This window comes from Sceloporus occidentalis, unplaced genomic scaffold (assembly GCF_023333645.1).
Source record: "Sceloporus occidentalis isolate IW3139 unplaced genomic scaffold, rSceOcc1.0.p SCAF_3, whole genome shotgun sequence".
NCBI classification, from domain to species: Eukaryota; Metazoa; Chordata; class Lepidosauria; order Squamata; family Phrynosomatidae; genus Sceloporus; species Sceloporus occidentalis.
The window spans coordinates 194,806,339-194,828,352 of NW_028316983.1; the positions used below are offsets into that span (position 1 = coordinate 194,806,339).

The 22,014-nt window shown below is 42.4% G+C and overlaps 1 protein-coding gene across 4 annotated transcripts in view; it reads left to right on the plus strand.

Annotated features, from left to right (window-relative positions):
• The window catches only part of ASXL3 (ASXL transcriptional regulator 3), a 157,228-nt gene that overhangs the window by 63,323 nt on the left and 71,891 nt on the right, over positions 1–22,014 (plus strand). For all 4 annotated transcript variants that reach the window (XR_016280618.1, XM_089517241.1, XM_089517243.1 and 1 more), the window contains 2 exons: positions 10,652–10,760; positions 11,954–12,068. Coding sequence is in view for 3 of the 4 variants with exons in the window: in XM_089517241.1 (XP_089373367.1) it covers positions 10,652–10,760; positions 11,954–12,068 (224 nt within the window). In the remaining variant the exon portion in view is untranslated. The remainder of the gene's footprint in view (positions 1–10,651; positions 10,761–11,953; positions 12,069–22,014) is intronic.

The following is a 22,014-nucleotide window of genomic DNA, read 5'->3' on the forward strand; positions in this document are numbered from 1 at the left end:
AAAACAGTTTCTTTCATTTATTTCTAAATTATATATCCTGATCGTTTGTGCTAATTAGTATTCCCAGGACAGTTTACAGTATAATCTGTAGATACTGTACTACTATTCTTTTCTAGTGATTAAACAGCAGTCTTCTGTTTTTGTGAGAATTCTAATTTGTTCAAATCATTTGGAGAAGTCAAAAACAACAACAACAAAAAGTAAAAGACAATAGTATAAACAGAAAACTGAAAGTACAGTCATCCCTCCATATTTGCGGGCAAAGCATTCTTGGATTTGATTACTCATGGATTACTGTATTTGCTGCCACTTCCTCTGATGCCACATGACACTTTTAACAGGGACTTCAATAATACCTACTGTTGCTGGGAGGAAATCAAACTGATGGAGTGGCTGGGACTCTGTGCATGCATTCCCTCACATTCATTTAGTTGGGCAGAAGGAAGGGTATGGCATTGAGGAGCATGAGGAGTGAGGGCTTGCACATTCCTGCACTCACTTGCTCACTTACTCACACAGAAAGATGGGAGGAGAGAGATGGGACAAGTGTCCGCTTTGTCTCTCCTCCCATCTCCTGTTCCATCACATCTCACCCTGCCACCTGAGTGAGCAAGCAAGTGAGGGAATGCACACACAGCCAGATCCAGCCATCCACTGTACACTTTTTTTTTGGGGGGGGGGGATTAATACAGGGTGGCTAGAAATATTTGCAGTATTTCCACTTTTGCAAGAACCCTGTGCCTCTAACTCTAACAAAAGTTGACTTCCAACTGTAGTGCTGCATAAATGGGGGGAAGGATTGTGCAACTCCCCTTTCACTTTTAGCATTTAGTACTGGTGAAATCAGCAGTTTATGATTGGTTTCTAAACCAGAACTGCAGTTTTGTTTATAAGGCCTGTTACAGACAGGCCAAAATAAAGCTGCCTCAAGTCACTTTGGAGATATGGTATTTCAATGATGCATGTATCCTAAGAGTCCAAAAGCTGCACCAAAGCCACGCTCCAGACCTAAGGACTGGAGTGCAGCTTTGGTGTGGCTTTTGGACTCTTAGGACTCATGCATCATTGAAATACCATACTTCCAAAGTGACTCGAGGCAGCTTTATTTTGGCCTGTCTGTAACAGGCCTATCAGTATTTAGGTCAGGCACAATCCAGCCACAGTTTACTCACTTGGACTAAATACCCAACTGCGGTTTAATGCTAACCAGAAAAATAAAGAAAATTTTAAGAGAGAAAGGAGAAAGTATTGAAAAAGATGGTTTCTGTTAATCAAATCATGGTTTGGGGGATTGTGAACTTTTGAGGAAAGTAAGCAAAGCACAGTTAGCAAAGCACATCAGTACAATGGTCCCATAGTATCTGTTGGGGTTTGGTTTCAGGACAACCCATGGATTCCAAAATCCATGGATGCTTAGGTCCCATTATGTACAGTGATGTAGTAAAATGGTGTCCCTTATATAAAATGGCAAAATCAAGGTTAGCCTTTTGGAATTTACATTTTTTTAATGTTTTCAAGCTGTGGATGGTTGAATCCAAGGATAAAGAATCCACAGATAAAGAGGGCTGACTGTATCTATGGAAGGGAGAAACCATATGATTTTGTATGAGGCTTTCTATATAAAAATAAAAAATATATATTTCACTATTCATTATGAATCAGTTTGAGGGTTTGGGAATTGAGTTAGCACATAAAATTTTAAAAAGGATTTATACACTATTTGTGTGTTCATAAGCACAGTCAAGCCAACATTAAATATTTTTCAGCCCCATTAGTTTTATTAAGAGATATTTTTGCAAGTGCTCAATTGTCCTATTGAAGTTAATGGGTACAGTATACTTTCTGTGGCTGGATCATAGCCATCATAAATAAATGTTAATGCTAGTAATCTGGACCACAAAAACAATCATGTTAATACCATCTGATGTAAAATAAAGCTTTGCTGAAAACTGGTCTATGAACTCATTTGTTGTTCTTTTTCTTGTCCTTGTACAACTGAGGCTAGATGTAATGCTTTTTTATGTGGATTTAGTGGCCACAGTAATCTTAGAGTGCATCTACACTTCAGAATTTATGCAGTTTGGTGCTGTTTTAACTGTTATGGCTCAATGCTATGGAATTCTGGGATTTGTAGTTTTGTGATATATCTAGCCTTCTCTGTCAGAGAGCTCTGGTGGCCCATCAAATTGTAAATAACAGGATTCCATAGGATGGAGCCACAGCAATTATAATGGTGTCAAACTGCATTGATTCTGCAATGTGGAAGCAGCCTATTTCAGAAATTCTAACAAATGTCTACAGCAACATGAAAATAGGGCTGCACCAAGTACCTCTGCCTGCTAATATTGTGTATTCTGGAGTTGCTCTTCCCCTGGTGTCTATGCATATGGTGTGAATATCTGCAAGGGATAGGGCAGTACACATACAGATGTATGTACAGAAGCTTCCAGACTACTTGGAACACCAGTACTTAAGCCTTGTAGCTGCAGCCACTTTTTGTAGCACCAAAATAGTTGCTTCCACATCTATGAGTCTTTTGAAAACTTTTAACTGTATATGGCATAATCTATAAATGGACAAGCACATTAAAGGAGATGTGGCTTCTAACTGCATTAGGCCAGAGCTTGAAAAAAATATTTTTTTGGGTGACCATTCTCAAAACTCTCTGCCTGCCAGCTTGGCCATTCTGGAAAATAATGTACAAAGAATAATTTTCAAGCTTTGTGTTTCAAATTGGAGGAAGGTGTGTGTGCAGTGGGCGGGGGGGGGGAGAGGATTTACCAATGGGGGCTGATTACTAGCATCATGGGTGAGATGAATAGTTGTCATAACTCAACACTGAGGGTAGAGTGTTACCCCTTTATTTAGAGAAATCAACAGTTGTACATTACTATGCCTATGGATGTACAAATGTTGATTTCCCTGAATAAAAAAATAACAATCAGTGTAGTATAGCAGTTTGAGTTTGACTAGTACTCCATGAGATCAGGGTTCAAATCCCCACTCAGTCACAGAAAGACACTGGGTGACCTCACACTCCTTCAGCCTCAGAGAAAGATAATGGCAACTCTTCCTGTGAAAAATCTCTCACAGAAACCCCCCTAGGTTCACTTTTGTTGTAGTTAACTACCTTCAAGTTGACTTCAACTTATGGTGGCCCTATAAATGAGAGACTTCCTCTTTTCTTACTGCCATCTACCTTACCAAGCATTATTGTTCTTTCTAGTGAGTCATGTCTTCTCATGATATAGCCAGAGTATGCTAGCCTCTGTGTCATCTTGACTGCTAGGGAGAGTTCAAATTTGATTTGCTCTAGGACCTATTTTTTGTCTTTTTACCAGTCCACAGTATCATCCGAACCCTCTTCTCCAGCATCACATTTCAAACAAGTTGATTCTTTTCTTATCCACTTTATTCACTATCCAGTTTTTACAATCATACATAGAAATGGGAAATACAGTGGAATGGACAATCCTATCTTCAGATTCACTTAAGAGTTGCTGTTAAGTCAGAAATTACTTGAAGGCACACAACAACAAATGTCAATTGATATTTGTGCACAGTACTATCTCCCCCACACAAAACAATTATTTTTAGGATTCTTCCCCCATAATAAAACTCAATCTATGTGTTTGCCTGGGCTAGAAACTTTAAAATATTTTTGTTGGGTGAGTATAAGACTTTTTATTTAATGTTGAAAGCCTTATTTCTAAAGGTGAATTGATGCCCAGTTGCTCTTATAGCACAAGCCGAGGCATATTTACTAAGATCTCACAGTGTTCAGTGGGATATAGCTCCTTAGAATGTTTAGGATTGCACTCTGAGGCTGCAATCCTACATGCATATTCTTGGGAGTAAGCCTCATTCAGTACAATAGGATTTACATTTGAGTAGGACTGTATTATAAACTTTGATGTACAGAACCAAGAAGTAGCATTTATTTTTGTGCAGGAGAACTGCAAGTTACAAAGAACTAAAGTCTGATGTCCAATTAGGTAGATGGCTTTAATTTTAAAATAAATGTTGGGTTGGCTGATAGATAACCATTAGACAAAATAGGAATACACTAGCAACTTTGAACTTCATACATTTCATTATCATTTTTTACACTAACTCAATGTGTAAATAAGCTTTAATTGTGCTCATGGTTTCCCCCTTTTAAAAAAATATGTAGTGTAATGGAATCCTGGAGGTATAGTTCCTGCCATTATCTTTATCTCTTTTGTTACTCTTGCTGCAGAGCCCAGCAGAGGGTGCTCAAAGGCCCAAAATGTTGGAGACTTTTGCACCCATTTTTTTTCTTGAAATTAATAACAAATTAGTTCAAAGAAATAAAGCACACGGAATACTTAAAATGAAGGTAATTCAAAATTGAAACAGGGGATTGAAAAAACATGGATGTTGCCAGATGATGTGTATAACATGACCATGAATTTATATCTGAAATTGTTTTTAACAATTATTAATAATTGTATTTTGCAATTATTATTTTATCAAGTTATTTTGTATACTGGTCAACGACTGAATAAATGTTATTACTACTGGATGTTGCCAGATGATGGCATATTTATAACTAGGAGGAAATTCTGAAAATATTGTGTCACTGGGTTTTGTTTTGTTTTTTCCATTTTTTAAAATTCTAGTGCGATTCTGTTAACTTATTAATTACAGAAGGGAAATTTGTATTAAAATATTTTCTGGTTTTATGGATGCTTTTTGTAACATTTTGTTTCTTTTTCTGAATTATGACAACCAATAATATATTTTTAGATTTAAAAAAAAACAGTTCTGGCAGAAATTCTATCATGATGTTAGTGTAGAAATGACATTGACAAGTTGGTGAATTGGTGGTAACAACAATGCCACATACAGAAATCTCTAACTGTATAAACAAACCCCTTTCCTCCCATGGCTGATAGATTCAGCATTTTCTATACATATTACTAACAGTTAAAACATAAGTTTGGATCCTAAAATTCCAGAGTAGAAGAAGGTGTGTAGAAAAAGAAATAAATCCTCTCAATTCTTGCTGTTGTCTACAGAACTGACAAGCATTTTTGGAGTTTCAGATGTCATCCTGAATATGACTGATGCATTGTGGTTTCTATCAGAGGGGGTAATCTGATTAAATCAGGAAGCATTACTGTGCATGAAATATGCCTTCATCCTGCTTTGGAATTACTCTTCTTGTCCCCAACAGCTCGCTTCTGTCCCATGTCATATTGTACAGAAGGGCCATCAGCTCTGTGGAGGGTTTGGTGTGGGGTCAGGAGAAAACAGAACTCTTACTTCATGAACCACCTTCAGTGCAGAGATCATTGGATGCCAGCTGTAGTGAAAGTGTAGCTTGTGTGCCACATGTGGTCCCCAAGTCTCCCAAGATTCCACAAGTATCCTGGACCACCCAGAATATTTTTTTCTTTAAATCTGGCAATTTTCAAGTAAAAACTCACGAAAAACTTTCCAAATAGCAAGTCCTCATCCCCTTCATCTCAAATACCTACAGTGCCTCCCCTAAAAAGATGAGGCAGGCTCCCTAGCCCTAAATAATCCCAAATGGGAACCAGAAATGATGTGACAGAGCTTCAGGCTCCTACACAATGTGTTGGTTTGGCCCATTAGGTACAGTATATGTAGACACACAACCCAAACACATATCACAGAATGGTTGTACAATGCATCCGCGTCATACGCGGGCACATTATACGCTGCTTTCAGCATACGCTGAAAGCAGCAGCAGAAGAAGTGGTGCCACACGCCGGAAGGAACAATGGCGCGTGCACCTATGGCGCGCATGCACCACCACGAGCACAAGCCCCATTACATGCAGTTTCTTTTATGTGGGGGGGGGGGTTGGAACTGATCCCCCACGTAAAAGAAGGGCACACTGTATTAGTAGCTGTTTTCTGTTACAAACATGAAAAGCAGCATAATACCCATCCCACTTCGGAAATTGTAAGGAACCATGGCTTTTCATTATGAGCATAATTTGGACTTTTGCATTCCTCTCCCTTTTCCTTCTCATGCATCAGAACAGGAAACTGAAAGCTTATACCTTCCATTTTGAATCATCTACCATTCTCACTGTGTTCAATTTCAGGAAGGAAGTTTATTGTCATTGAGGTTAGCAAACATGGATTTAGCGAACATAAACCCCCAGTCTGAAATATAATATCATGTCTTGGTTTGTTAGCTAAGCTGAGTTAAAAAAACAACACCATGGATTCCCAAATTTGGATTTAAAGGAAAATTGCAGCTTATTCAGAACCAAAAGTTGAAATTTTCTATTGTCTTTCTTCATTCATCAATGAGGAAGAGAGAGGAAAGCATAAGTGTAAGTAGCATAGGAACTTGAAACTTGAAGGAGTGCCTTTTTGTACATATGCCTGGTTAATTTTATGACTAAAATTTCTAAACTTATATATGAGCATATATGGTAGTAATACAGTGCGCCCGCGCCTAGCACGGAAGCATTTTACACGGCTTCCAGCTTATGCGGAAGCTGCTTGGGGAGGGGAACAATGGCACTCGAGCATAGGCAGACTTTCCCTTACACGGGGGGGGGGGGTGAGTGGGATCTGGAACAGATCCCCTCGTGTAAGGAGAGGGCCCACTGTACACTATTTTTTAAATGAAAATCAGTATCAACACCAGGCCTGTGGCAAAAAATGTGGTCCTTTTCATTCATTTCACCATTAGACCATGAAACAACGGAGCAGACTGGCCAAAAGGAGCAGCCAGAGGCTGCTTCGGCTGCGGTTAGGTGGATACTATGGTGATCACATGCTCTCAAAGCTGGCTGCTGCCATGGTCCCCAGTGGGACACCGACAGGAGTAGCTTTTTGGTGCTCCTTTTTGTGCCAGCTTTTCCTGGCTCGTCACACTCTCCTCACAGTTTGTGGTCACTTTGGGGGCATGCATTGTATGAACACCACACCCCCAAAGCATATGGAAGCTGCTTTATTTGGACTGTCTGTTTCAGGCCAGCAACAATGGCCACTGCAAACCATCATTTGAAGAATGATGTGCTATCCTTCATCTATCATTCAGTGAGGCCACGGGCCTGTTACTATAAAAATGATTAAACGTATATTTACTGCATAAAAGACATGAAGTTACCCTTGTGGCTGAAACTGAAATATAATGTAGATGTTCCTTAATTGGTTTGAAAAGGAATTAATGGCAGTTAAGTAGTTTTTTGTAACTACTTACTGGTACTTCAAAAACACAGAGGTAGTCTTGTTGACTATTAATCAAAATCCAAAGTACACATTGTGACCAGCCCAACTAAAAGACGCTAAATTGAACATGCCAATTTTGGAAGCTCACAAGCTTCTTCATCAGGTGGTGAATAAAATCATAAAATAGAAGGAAAGAGACAGTGTTGGAGACACAGTTCTGCATCATTTTGCGGATGAAATTTTATTAAAGGAGGGTGTGTGCGGACAGAAAAGCTGGGCCACTCTTGCTCCCCACCCACATGACCACAGAGTAACCCTGGGGCAAAGCAGATAGAGAAGACGGAGTGGCCAGAGGCAGGGACCATGGCAACCAGACACCATGGTCCCAAGGGCAGCCTCTGCCCCAAATGGGCCATGAAAAGGAGTGGTAAAAAACTGCTGCTTTTGTGGTTGGGTTTGGGCCACATTAGTTGGCCCCAGTGTGATCCAGGAATGTGTGTCACGTGGTTCCCCATCTGCTGAGAGGCCCAGCGGTGGCCCTTTTGGACTGTCTGGTTGATGCCTTAGTGCAAAAGCAGTAAAGGGAAAAGCAATACAATTTTTCTTCTCCATTCCCAGCAGTGAAACACCTCATTTTGAGATTTGGGTCAGGTCCATCCTGTGCAAGGGAGGCTATATAAGCCCTTTTGTAGGCAGAATGCAGTAACGCTCTTCGGATGCCTTTGTACCATTAGGTCTAAACACCTATTCTGAGTTTTGCTGTTATAATATAGATTAACACACATTGACAGAAAACTAAAATGCAATTTTAAAAAAATGAGTGCTGTATTAACTGCATTGGTAATGTGATTCATTATCAGACTGACGTGTTATTTCAGATCACAAATACTCTTCATGGTGGTATTTTCTCTCTCTCTTAAAATGAGAAACTTGTCATTGACAAATGGATTTTTAAGACGTTCCACATAATATATCACATGCAGAGTTGTGGGATCTGTAATGGACAATGCTCATATGTCCCAAAAGAAATAAATGTTCCACAGAGTTGCCCACTGTGAATGCAATAAATCAGTCAATAATAAAACATAAGTAAGAGATGCTGGGCTTGAGCTAGGGAGAGCCAGGCCCTAACCTGGCTATAGTCTTCACTATAGTTGGCAGACGAAGGGGCTATACAGACGGGGCGGAATACCACCCCTTTCCTTGCCGGATTGGAGCCACGGCAACTGCATGCTGCGGTCCTGATATGGGCTTTCCGCAGTGCAAAAAGAAGCTGCAAAAAGTGCACAGCGCTTCTTCGGCACAGAGAAAACACTGCACCAAAGATGCAGTGTGACACCACCTGCTATGTGGTTGCTTGGGCAGCATCACACCAGCGTAGGGGTGGAGTCAGGGCAGCAGGCATGTGGTCGCCATGCCACCACTCCGCCCCCACACCAGCTCTTTCATAGAATCATAGAGTTGGAAGAGACCACAAGGGCCATCCAGTCCAACCCCCTGCCATGCAGGAAATCTCAATCAAAGCACACCCGACAGATGGCCATCCAGCCTCTGCTTAAAGACCTCAAAAGAAGAAGACTACACTACACTCCGAGGGAATGTGTTCCACTGTCGAACAGCCCTTACTGTCAGGAAGTTCCTCCTAATGTTGAGACAGAATCTTTTTTCCTGCAGTCTTTATGCCAGTCTGTTGAGGCCCTAAATTGAGGAAAGGGCTTTTAAGAGGGCACTGTGTTTTTTAAAATTACACTGTTTTAACTGCTTTTATCATTTAGAGTTTGTTTTTAAATTGTTTATAATATTGCTGATAGTTTCATTCTGTTTTAGTAGTGACTATTTGTATGTTTTTAACTAGATTGCAATCATTTCAATTTGTAAGCTGCCTTGAATCTCAGTCTGGGAGAAAGGCAGGATATAAATAAAATTAACAACAACCTCATTGTTGTAATAAAGATACTTGTCTTGCCTTAGCAAAGTAGTTCATGTACATTTGGATCAAACAGCATTGTATTTGTTCATATATTTATTTTAATAATTTATATTAGAATCAGGCAATTAGAGGACCTCCATTCGTTTATAGATCATAGCTTCCATCAGCACCAGACATGTTACATATCATAAATTCATATCTTGCTTTTTGCTAACTCCTGACAAAGCAGCTAGCAATCGAATTGTTAGCTTTAAAAATCCCTATACCCACTAGCTAATGTTATTAAATGAAAGCACTAGTTATTCAATTATAACTAAGTAGAAGTAGTATGAAACCTCTGAAGAATATTGTCTTAACACCAACATTTAGTTTTGATTAATTTCCTTCTAATTCATGACACTTTATTTGCCTATAAGCATACTTCATAACAACTAAAGAGTTGTAATTGATATTCCTGTTTATTGAATGAAAATATTATCTTCATAATTCCATCAATGATATATTGGTGTGAACATTGTTTAATTAGGACATGAATGAGGAAAAAGTTATGAGCTGCAGTTTACTTTTAAATTTATGTTTAATTTAATTTAAGTCACTGCAATTGTAGTAAATAAAGTAGGGTTGTGTAAATTAATGGTTCTCCTTCAACAAACATATTTGTATCAAATTATTTACCTCTGTGTGTGCGTGTGTGTGTGTGTGCGTGCGTGTGTGTGCGCACGTGTATGCATATAGTGGATAAAGACTCCTTTTTCTGAAGAACATACAACCCAGATGCTCTGTTCTCTACTTGTCCAATTTTGAAGTCTTGAAATCTGTTGAATTTTTAACCACTTACAAAATGTCCTTTCCTGCCATAGACTGTGTGATTATATAATAATTTTCTTAAATGGAACTCTCTCTTAAGCAGCAGTCAGTCCAAATCAAAAAGACTTTCTTCCCAGAAAGTGTACTTAGCAAAGTTGTCTATCACATAAAATGCTTGAAATTACTGCGCTTGTCTAAAGGATATACACGATGAATGTTTGTATTGGTTGTATTAAGGCGATGCTGCTCCTACTTGTTCATAGCTAACTTGGCAATTTTAAATTGGTTTTTTATTATTCTTTTGTTGCCTCTCCATCCTATGGGATGCAGCTGCCCTTGAACTTGGTGCGGTTTTTGATCATTCATGTGCAACAGCCACTTTGTCTGTAACATTCTAAAAATGAGGCTTCATGGTGCTATTTGCAAAGTAATTTTACATAAATATTTGGACTGCAGTTCCTTTTCAATGTAGAGCTGTTTACTGTGTGAAAATTGTATAATTATAATTTACAGACTTTTTGCCTGAAGCTGAAGGGACAGATGCATATGATTAAGTTTCAACTGGCCTGTTATTGTAATGTAGATGCTTTCAGGGTTGGGAGGCTTGCAGTTTTTTCTTCTTTCTTTCTTTTTTAAGGAGACCACGAGTTTAAAAAAAAATAAGGGGGGGAGAGCTTTACAAGAAAATCCTCCATTTCAGACAACTATATTTTTCCCCATTTTTGTGTTTCAGTGGCACTTCTCCACTAGCTTGTCTGAATGCAATGCTTCATACTAACACTCGTGTTGGTGATGGGACATTCTTCAAAATCCCTGGCAAGGCAGGACTCTACGCACTCAAAGTAAGTCTGAAAACCCTACCGAAAGTTACAAGTAAACAATTTGGATTGGGGGAGATGAGCATGTCTTTCTGAGCATGTCCAGCAATTATATAAGACAGTGTGGAGTACAAGTTTAACATTGTCTGTTCTCTGACATCAGCAATGTATTGTTCCAGAATTTGATTTTTTCCCTTCTTTTTAATTAATTGTTAACCTCAAGATGATTGCTAATATTATTACAACACAGTACATGATATTTAAAATGAGCATTATTCTTGGGGAACACCCACATGTTACAGTCTAGATGATGATGGTTCAAATAACAGCTTTATGGTGTATTAATAGATTCCCTTTCTGAGACATTTAATCAAATGCATTTCTTTGACTAGTGCATGAAAGAGTGAGTGAGAAGGCTAAGACTCACCCTCCAGAAAAGTATATTTATGTTTAATGGAACAGATTTGCCTTACAGTGTTTAATTCAAATTTATAAATTTTGAAATTGAAATGAGGAATGAAAATGACATAATCAATATGGAACAGATAATTTTTCAGAGAGTTAAAATTATGGGCTTTTTGTTCCCAGCTAATCGTATTCCAAGGAAATTTTCTCCTATTTGGTTAGCTATTGATCTATTGAGACTGTAAAAACAAATAAAAAACATTTAGAATCTAAACACTCACTACCATGTAAATCCTCCATTGTTTTGGCAATCAGGAAATGAGTACTGAGAGGAAGAGAACATAAATATGGGAATGCAGCATTTTCCTGCAGCATTCGTATAGAATGGGAATGTATATTTAACTAGAAAGTCTTACATTAATACTGTTATATTTCACATCTGTTTGTGTAGAAACTAGCTTGTTTAAAAATTCAGCCATCTAGAGGCCTAAAGCCATTTGCTAATCTGAAGAGAGTAGACCCATTGAATCAATGGGATTTATATAACATTTCACTTATTATTCAGTAGCTGATTTCTGTCTCTTTTAGCTGGAACTGACAGTTGAATTAAGCCCAGAAAAAAGAAATGAGCAGAATTTTTACATATAACTTTCAGGAGGGATACACATTGGAACTTGGCAGAATAGTTATTTGTATCTTGCAGATTGTCAGAAATCACATTTTACTCTTGTAAAGCTTTCTTTTAAAAAGAAAAAGAAAAGAGTTCATTTTCTAAAGTGCCAAGACACATGATCACATTTGTTTATATATAGAAGGAAGACTCTACATGCCCAGCAGCAGATGGAACGTTGGATTTAAGTTGTGAATCAGAATTGGATGGCACTGAAATGGCTGAGCCAAGCAATAGCAATGGAGAAGAAAATGGAGGTAGGCTTTTGGTTGTTTTGTTTTGTTGGTTTTTATAAAAAAGAGTCTTATCAGAGTTACATATTTGCTAAGTCACCTATACAACAGATTTTATACTCATGTTATTTTTTAGCACTGCATATGATTTTGCTTCTTTAGTGACTATGGCCTGTTACAGACTGCCAAAATAAAGCTGCTTCGGATCTCTTTGGAGGTATGCTATTTAAATAATGCATGGGTCCTAAGAGTCCGGAGGTTGCGCCAAAGCCACACTCCATTCCTAAGCACTGGAGTGCAGCTTTGGTGCAGCTTCCAGATTCTTAGGATGCATGCATCATTTAAATAGCATACCTCCAAAGAGACCTGAAGCAGCTTTATTTTGGCAGTCTGTAACAGGCCTCAGTTTTTTTTAAAAAATCTACCTTTGTTCTCCTCAAATCTTATTAATGGATCTAGAAGTCATAAGGTATAAAATAGTGATTTTGAGCTCCAGGTCCTTTAATATTTTATTTCTGAAATAATGTTTTTAAATATTATTTCTGGAAATTGGAGTCGAAGATATTTTGACTTCTGCCATTTCCAGCTTCTAGAGAAAATCTAATAATTCAAAATACTACACATCATTCTGGGTTCATTAGTGTCTTTGCATTCATGGTTTGCTTCTTAAAAATGGAATTTGATAGAAGCTTTTCCTTTTGCGTAATATGAAGAGTGTCCACCAACCTAAAACTACCTATAGTGTAGGTTGATGCTATATCATTTAAGAACTAAAAATGTCAGTGATTCTTATGTTTCCATTAAACATAACTGTATGTAACTAAAATCCTCTGAAACAATCATTTATATTAATTTCATTTTCCTGTCAATATTTAACTTTTATTTCATTAATTAATTTATTAATTATCTGTTTTATAACAGAAATTGCTAAATATTTGATTACCTAATTATTTATTGGTTTTTGTATTTAAGATAGAAATTCTATGGAAGGAAACAATACTGACCATACATAAAATGGTAGTTTTTGTAGACAATAAATAAAACATAATTATCTAATATTCTGAGTGTCATTTTGTGTAAATAGACTTTGTGAAGTGCATCTGTGTCATCCAGACATGTTAGTCATTAGCCATGCTTGAGTCTAGCATGGACTTTAGTACAAATAAGAGGTACTGTATAGTCCAATGTATATGAGCGTGGGGGTTGTATCAGGTTATAAAAGGTTGCTGTATTCCATTTTTCAGCAGCAGTTGATATATGGGGGTAGAGGCAGACTACAGATGCTAAGCCAGAATTCTAAATAATTCTAGCTATTGTAACAAAACGAGCATACTGATGCATGTTGTTCAATTATTTTTGCTTGGCTTCTTTTGCAAGGGTGAATGGTGAAACAAATCTTTGTCTTTCTCTTTGTGTTTCTTTAGTGCAGGAGTGGGCAAAGGTAACTTCACCTTTGGGCTATATGTGGTTCCCAAAACCTGTTTTCAGATCCTCCATATTACCAGTGCGCCCTAGAAATTACATACTTTAAAAAAAGACACTAATTTCATCAGAAAACTGCTAAAAATATCATAGTCAGTGAAGAATGAGAAGTTACTAATTATCATATTGACTATACAGTTTGCCCTCGGTATTCATGGGGGATCTGTTCCATACCTCCCACCGATACCAAAATTCAAAGATGCTCAAGTCTCAATGTCCCCAATGGCGGTGTGTGCACATGATTGTTGCCATCATTAGGGACAAGCCTGTCCCCCCACCCTCCGCTCTTTGAAAAACAGAGCTGCTGGATGGAGAGGAGGAGGAAGAAGGAAAAGAGAGGGGGAGGGAGGGAGGGAGGGTGCAGCTCTGTTTCCATGTCGGATCTGGTGTTGGCTTTGGTACCAGCAGACATGGGGATTCCCCCCGGGGTGGAGGGGACCCTCTCCTCACCCCATCCCATGCTGTTTGGCCCCTCCTGGGTGCATGCCAGGCCAAGCTGGTCCTGCCCCCCCCCACAGGTACCCTTTTCTGCTGCTGGGCACCCCACTCCGGTGAGCCATAGCTCCTCCTTACTTTACTTACTTTACTGCCATGTGAACCATCTGAGAAGCCCACCAGTCACCCTGTCTGAGGCAGAAATGGGGTATCTGATTGCAGGTGCCCCATTTCTGCATAGACAGCAACTGGGGGGGGGGGGGGAATTCTCAGATCCTTCACATGGGATGAATGGGGATTTTCTCAGATGGTTGACATGCTGGCAAGGTAAGGAGCATGGGGGGAGCTGTCTGAACATCCCAGGTTTTACCATAGAGTTTCTTAGAAACTTCATGCGAAACCAAGGCTATTTTACACCAAGATAAAGACGCTTTATTCCAGAGTCAGACCAGATACTCCAGATCTGAATCTTACTGGCAGAATCAGGTCCGATCCTACCATGGGGGTTTGACCTGCATCATCTAAACTAGATTACTCCAGGCTGGGAAAAAGCCAGATGATTTGGCACATCTGGTTCCCACACCTTACTGTTTAGATGACGCATGGAACCAAAATGGACAAAACACAAGTCCAATTGTAGGACAATTCTCCAGAGTAAAAAGAGTCCCCAGTTGCTCTTATTCAGGTCAGAAATGCTGGAGAATCCTCTGCATTCCAGTGCAGAGATGGGGGGGAGGGGGGATGAGCATTGGCAGCATGCGGAAGAGGTCAGAAGCAGGAATCCTCAGGTGAGCAAGCTGCTGACGTCTTTCAACCTGGAAATTCCAACTCTCACCACAGCACTGTCACTTTAAACTTGGGAAAGTTCCTCTGAAACATATTGCATTTTAACAGGACTCAGGGGCTGTACAGATTGCCCCGAAGGGGCAGAGGGAGGCCACCCTTTTCCTGGCCAGATTGGAGCCATGGAAACCTCATGCTGTGGCCCCGATCTGGCCTCTGAAGAGCGCAAAAAGGAGCCACAAAATGGCTCCTTTTTGCGCCCTCCAAGGAGTGCCATAGCCAGGTCGGTGTGGCTCTATGGTGCCCCTTTTGTGCTGCGTCATTTGGATGCAGCACCAGAGGTGTGTCACAATGGTATGTGCTATATGGAGCAGTGCGTGCCATCATGGCACCATGGGGCGGAGTTAGGACAAGCATTGTCAAGATGCTGAGCCCTGACTCCACCCACAAGCCGGCACAAAGTGCCTGTCTGTACAGGCCCTCTGTCAAGACAGGAGGGGAAGTGTACAGATAGCACTTGCTTGTATTGGCCTGTTGTGAATGCTGGTTGTGCGGCCAAATCATCCTCCCTGTAGATCTGGAAGCCTCCATGGCAAGCTGTGTTTTCCCATCAGCGTGAACATGCATGTGACATTAAAAGTTAAATTACTCACATTGGCCTGAAATTGCAACTTTTTGCAATGGTTATTCATCATATTTTGAACATGAGGGCCAAGTTGTTATGACTGGTATATTGGGTAAAATGTACCCCATATTTATGTATACAATTGGCCCTCCATTTGTGAATTTGAATGTTCGTGACTTTGCCTGTGTGTGAAAGGCAGCTGTGCTCCCCACCACGCGTGCCCATCTCCTCCTTCTCTGGCCCAGGGAAAAGCCCAGGACAGAGAAGCCAGGAAGGGCACATGTGTGGTGCTCCTTCTCCTTCATCCCGGGCTTTCCCCAGGGGAAAAGACCAGGATGAAACAGCTGAGAAGGAGCGGCTGGGAAGCTAGGAAGGGCATGCTTATACTCCTCCACTGCCTCTGTCCTGGGCTTTTCCCCTGGGGAAAAAGCCTAGGACAGAGCAACTGGGAATGCATTCTCCTCCTCCTCCTCCTCCTCTTGCATGCTCCTCCTCCTCCTGCATCCCACTCTTTTCCCCAAAAGGTCCATGACGGAGCTGCCAGGAAGGGCTTGTACCCTCCTCCTTCTCCTCCTCCCTTTTCATTGCCTCACTTGCTGAGCCACCACCCGCCAGCCCTAGGCAGGTAGCCAGCCAGCTGAGCAAGCAGGTGAGGGGGAAGGCAGGGGAATCCCCCCATTGTCCCCCCACTGGTTGACACCAGGCCTGGGGTGCCACTGGTTATGTATATTCATGTTTTCCCCACTTTCACGCGGATCTTGCACCCCATCCCTCACAAACGTGAAGGGCAGACTGTATTTGGGAAGTAGTGATTTCACATCTTCGTTCAGCCATGGAGGTCCATTGGCCAGTCACTTTGTGTCAGAGTATCCTGTCTCACAAGGTTATTGTGAATGAAATATAAAATAACGAATATATTTGCTGTCCAAAGCTTTTCAGAAGAAGGACTAAATATGAATGCAACATATAACATTGCATAATTACAATGCAACAATGTAAACAACTTGTTAGCATTGTAAAAGAATCCTTTCGTCACTTTTCTATGAGCTTTATCACACTAGGGGAGATCCCGCAGGAAAACAGGAATTAAACGCGATTTAAAGTACATTAAAATTTAAACCAAACTTGCAAATTCAGTTAGTTTATCACACTAGGAACTGCCCAAGTGAAATAATGCAAAATTGATCCGAACACAAAGCAGAGAAAAACGAAAGCTTTTTTACTTTCAGGTTGTCACATTAATTGCAACATCATGTGATAAACTTTGGGCCTTTCTGGATTTTTTTGGTTTAAATCTAGTTTAACTCCCGTTTTCCCATTGAATCTTGCTAGTATGATAAACTCCTGTGTAAGTTTTGGGTAATTTCATTTACACAGAAACAGAATTCCACATTTCAGTCCTGTTGAAGGTATCTGTTTTTGGCCGAAGAGCCAAAGAAATGCATGGTCATTTCTGTATGCTTCAGGGAGCTTTGGCCCTGAGCAGCTCCCATTGGTGGCACAGTGGTTAAATGCCTGTACTGTAGCCACTCAAAACCACAAGGTTGCGAGTTCAAGACCAGCAAAAGGGCTCAAGCTTCACTCAGGCTTGCATCCTTCCAAGGTCTCTAAAATGAGAACTCAGATTGTTGGGGGCAAATTAGCTTACAGTTGTAAACCGCTTAGACACTGCTTAGGCGGTATGAAGCGGTATATAAATGAAGCTTGTTTGTTAACACTGCAAGCCTCTTTTGAAACTGAAGGCACTGTCAAATATAATTTGGTGATGTGATATGATATGATATGATATGATATGATATGATAGTGGTGTGTGTGTGTGTGTGTGTGTGTGTGTGTGTGTGTGTGTGCATGATTTAATTCTCCCTCCCAATATACTCAACCCCTGGATTTCTACACTGGTACCCCGGGTTACGAAATTAATTCGTTCCGCTATTCCTTTCGTAAGCCGAAAATTTCGTAACCCGAAGCGCTTTTCCCATTGAAAATAACTAATGCGTTCCATGACCTCAGACTGAACCTGCAAGTCAAAACAAAGTCACAATAGAGGCCTATTAAGCTAAGTACCCTACAATACAATGTAATACAAAGTTGCCTGAGGCACTAAAGAGCTTAACAATGACTGGCAGGTCCATTCTAAACTTTCTAAGGATCTTAACAATGACTGGCAGGTCCATTCTAAACTTTCTAATGATCTTAACAATGACTGACAGGTCCATTCTAAACTTTCTAAAGGATAAAGAAAAAAAGTTTTTTTCTCTCTTTGATGGTTCTGGCATCTCAGAGTGAGGCAGGAGGAGGAGGATGAGCTCTCAAATCATCACACCCATGACCAAAGCACCCCAAATCTAAAAAAGCAACCCCATGGTCACACTCTCTGGCCCAAACTTGCAAAAGTCCCACCCCACACTCTCAAATCATCACAGCCATGGCCAAAGCACACAAGAACTCAAGCCCATAGGCCAGAAACCCAAAATCTGAAAATGCCACCCCAAAGTCACACTGTCTGGCCCACATCAAAGCAAGGCCAAACATGCAAAAATCGATGCCCACACTTTGAAAACATCACACCCATGACCAAGCCACCCCAGAACCCAAACTCAAAGGCCAGAAACCCCAAATCTGAACATGCCACCCCATGGTCACACTCTCTGGCCCACATCAAATCAGGGCCAAACATGCAAACCTCACATCTCACACTTTGAAATCATCACACCCATGACCATGCCACCCCAGAACCCAAACTCAAAGGCCAGAAACCCCAAATCTGAACATGCCACCCCATGGTCACACTCTCTGGCCCACATCAAATCAGGGCCAAACATGCAAACCTCACATCTCACACTTTGAAAACATCACAGCCATGACCAAACCACCCCAGAACTCAAACCCAAAGGCCAGAAACCCCAAATCTGAACATGCCACCCCAAGGTCACACTCTCTGGCCCACATCAAATCAAGGCCAAACATGCAAACCTCACATCCCACACTCTCAAATCATCACACCCATGACCATACCACCCCAGAACCCAAACCCAAAGGCCAGAAACCCCAAATCTGAACATGCCACCCCAAGGTCACACTCTCTGGCCCACATCAAATCAAGGCCAAACATGCAAACCTCACATCCCACACTCTCAAATCATCACACCCATGACCATACCACCCCAGAACCCAAACTCAAAGGCCAGAAACCCCAAATCTGAACATGCCACCCCATGGTCACACTCTCTGGCCCACATCAAAGCAAGGCCAAACATGCAAAAATCGATGCCCACACTTTGAAAACATCACACCCATGACCAAGCCACCCCAGAACCCAAACTCAAAGGCCAGAAACCCCAAATCTGAACATGCCACCCCATGGTCACACTCTCTGGCCCACATCAAATCAGGGCCAAACATGCAAACCTCACATCTCACACTTTGAAATCATCACACCCATGACCATGCCACCCCAGAACCCAAACTCAAAGGCCAGAAACCCCAAATCTGAACATGCCACCCCATGGTCACACTCTCTGGCCCACATCAAATCAAGGCCAAACTTGCAAAAATCGATGCCCACACTTTGAAAACATCACAGCCATGACCAAACCACCCCAGAACTCAAACCCAAAGGCCAGAAAACCCAAATCTGAACATGCATCCCCATGGTAAGGCCCATTCTAAAGGATAAAGAAAAAAAGTGTTGCTGGTCTTGGCATCTCAGAGTGAGGCAGGGGAAGGAGGAGGAGGAGCTGCTCTCAAATCATCACAGCCATGACCAAAGCAACCACAAATCTAAAAAAGGAACCCCATGGTCACACTCTCTGGCCCACATCAAATCAAGGCCAAACACATCTCACACTTTGAAAACATCACAGCCATGACCAAACCACCCCAGAACCCAAACTCAAAGGCCAGAAAACCCAAATCTGAACATGCCACCCCATGGTCACACTCTCTGGCCCACATCAAATCAAGGCCAAACATGCAAACCTCACATCCCACACTCTCAAATCATCACACCCATGACCATACCACCCCAGAACCCAAACCCAAAGGCCAGAAACCCCAAATCTGAACATGCCACCCCAAGGTCACACTCTCTGGCCCACATCAAATCAAGGCCAAACATGCAAACCTCACATCCCACACTCTCAAATCATCACACCCATGACCATACAGTACAAAAGTGTTTTTCTTATCTTTGCTGGTCTTGGCATCTGGTCCTGGCATCTCGGAGTGAGGCAGGAGGAGGAGGAGGAGGAGAGGGGCAGCCCAAAAAGCCAAATTTAAACCAATTCAAGCAATTTAACCACTTCAGCCAATTCAAGCAATTTCACCACTTCAGCCAATTTAGCCAATTCAAGCAATTTAACCAATTCAGCCAATTTAGCCAATTCAAGCAATTTAACCAATTCAGCCAATTTAGCCAATGCCACCAATTTAACAAAGTTAACCATTTTTTTAAAAAGAATTTGGTGTTTTTTTTAAGGGTCACCTTTTTTTTAAGGGTCACCTTTTGCCTTCTTGGAAGACGGTTCTCCCGCTCTAGGGAAGAACTGGTCCAAGGATGTCTGCTTTTGCCGGCCCTTAAGCAGGTTCTTAAAATGGCTAAGGCAGACATTATCAAAATGGGCAATGGCATGGCTGGTGAGCACCTGCTCAGGGTGGTGCTTCTCCACAAAGGAAGCCACATTGTGGAATTGCCGCAAAATGTCTTTAATTTCTGCCGTTGGCAGAGATGCCCCCGCAGCCTCCTCCTCCTGGCCCCTGTCGAAATGGAGCACGTCTTCATCCACGGCCGAGTGTTGCATCGCCGCCAAGGCCTTCAGGTCCTCTGTTGTCAGGTCCTCGTTGTGCTCCTCGATGAGTTCCTCCACGTCCTCGTTGTCCACGTCGAGTCCCAGGGACCTCGCGATGGAGACGATCTCGTGCACCTCTTCCTCTTCACCTGGCTCAGCACCCTCGGACTGTGACCCTTCCAAGGAAGAAGCATCAGGCCACAGCTTCCTCCACGCAGCAATCAGGTTGCGCCTGGTGATCGCCTGCCAGGCCAAGTCCACCATCTTTAAGCACACCACGATGTCAAAATGCTGCTTCCAGAACTCACGAAGGGTCAGCTGTGTGCTCTCGGTCACATCGAAGCAACGCTTGAAGAGGTGCTTGGTGTACAGCTTCTTGAAGTTGGCGATCACCTGCTGGTCCATGGGTTGCAAGAGGGAGGTCGTGTTGGGTGGCAGAAACTGGACCTTGATGAAGGAGAACTCCGCGAGGATGTCCTTCTCCAGGCCATGCGGGTGCGCAGGAGCATTGTCCAAGAGGAGGAGGCACTTCAGGGGCAAATCTTCTTCCTCCAGGTACCGCTTCACTGTCGGGGCGAAGACACTGTTGATCCACTCGACGAAAAGGAGGCGTGTCACCCATGCGCGGCCATTGGAGCGCCACATCACTGGCAACCTGTCCTTCTGGATGTTGTGTGCCTTGAACGCCCTGGGATTCTCGGAGTGGTACACCAACAGGGGCTTGACCTTACAGTCCCCGCTGGCATTGGCACACAACGCAAGTGTGAAGCGGTCCTTCATTGGCTTGTGGCCTGGCTGTCTCCTCTCCTCCTGGGTGATGTAGGTGCGGCGAGGCATCTTCTTCCAGAAGAGGCCCGTCTCGTCGCAGTTGAAGACTTGCTGCGGGACGTAGCCTTCCTCCTCCACCATGGCCTTGAACGCGACGACGAATGCTTCAGCGGCCTGGTGGTCTGCGCTGGACGCCTCGCCGTGACGGACGACAGAGTGGATCCCGGTCCTCCTCTTGAACCTGTCGAACCAGCCACGTGATGCTTTGAAGTCCGGGGTGGCTGGCTCCTCCTGCGAAGAAGTTCCTTCGCCTGCCTCCTTGCTGGCCAGGTCTTCGTAGATGGCGGTGGCCTTCTCGCAGATGACCGAGGTGGTCACAGTGTCCCCGACTCGCTCCTTTTCCTTGATCCAGAGGAGAAGCAGGCGCTCCATCTCCTCATGCTTCGGTGTCCTCTGCTTGGCGATGGTCGTCACGCCTTTCGCTGGAGCCACAACAGCTCTGATGGCCTCCTTCTGCTTGAGGACAGTGCCAATCGTCGATGGGTTGCGTCCATACTCCTTGGCAATGTCCACCAAGCGCACGCCCCTCTCGTGCTTGGCAATGATGTCCTTCTTGTCCTCCAAGGACAAGGGAGCCCTCTTCTTCTTCTCACCGCTTGGCTTGGGAGCCATACTGTACAGTAGCTCAAGCCTAAAAAGGACAAAAGGCACAGGCACTGAGCAAAAGCCACAATTGGAAACCACCCCCACCCCCATGGTCACACTCTCTGGCCCAAACTTGCAAAAGTCCCACCCCACACTCTCAAATCATCACAGCCATGGCCAAAGCACACAAGAACACAAGCCCATAGGCCAGAAACCCAAAATCTGAAAATGCAACCCTATGGTGAGAGTCTCTGGCCACATGTGACCATAGCCAAAGTGTTAAAAGTCTCACACCACACTTTGAAAACAGCACAGCCATGAAGAAATCAAAGCAGCAAATGAAGCCCATCATCCACACATGAGAGCATGTTACCCAAACAGCAAAAAACCCCCAAAAAAGCAACCCAGCAGCTCTAACCCATCATCCACACATCAGAGCATGCCA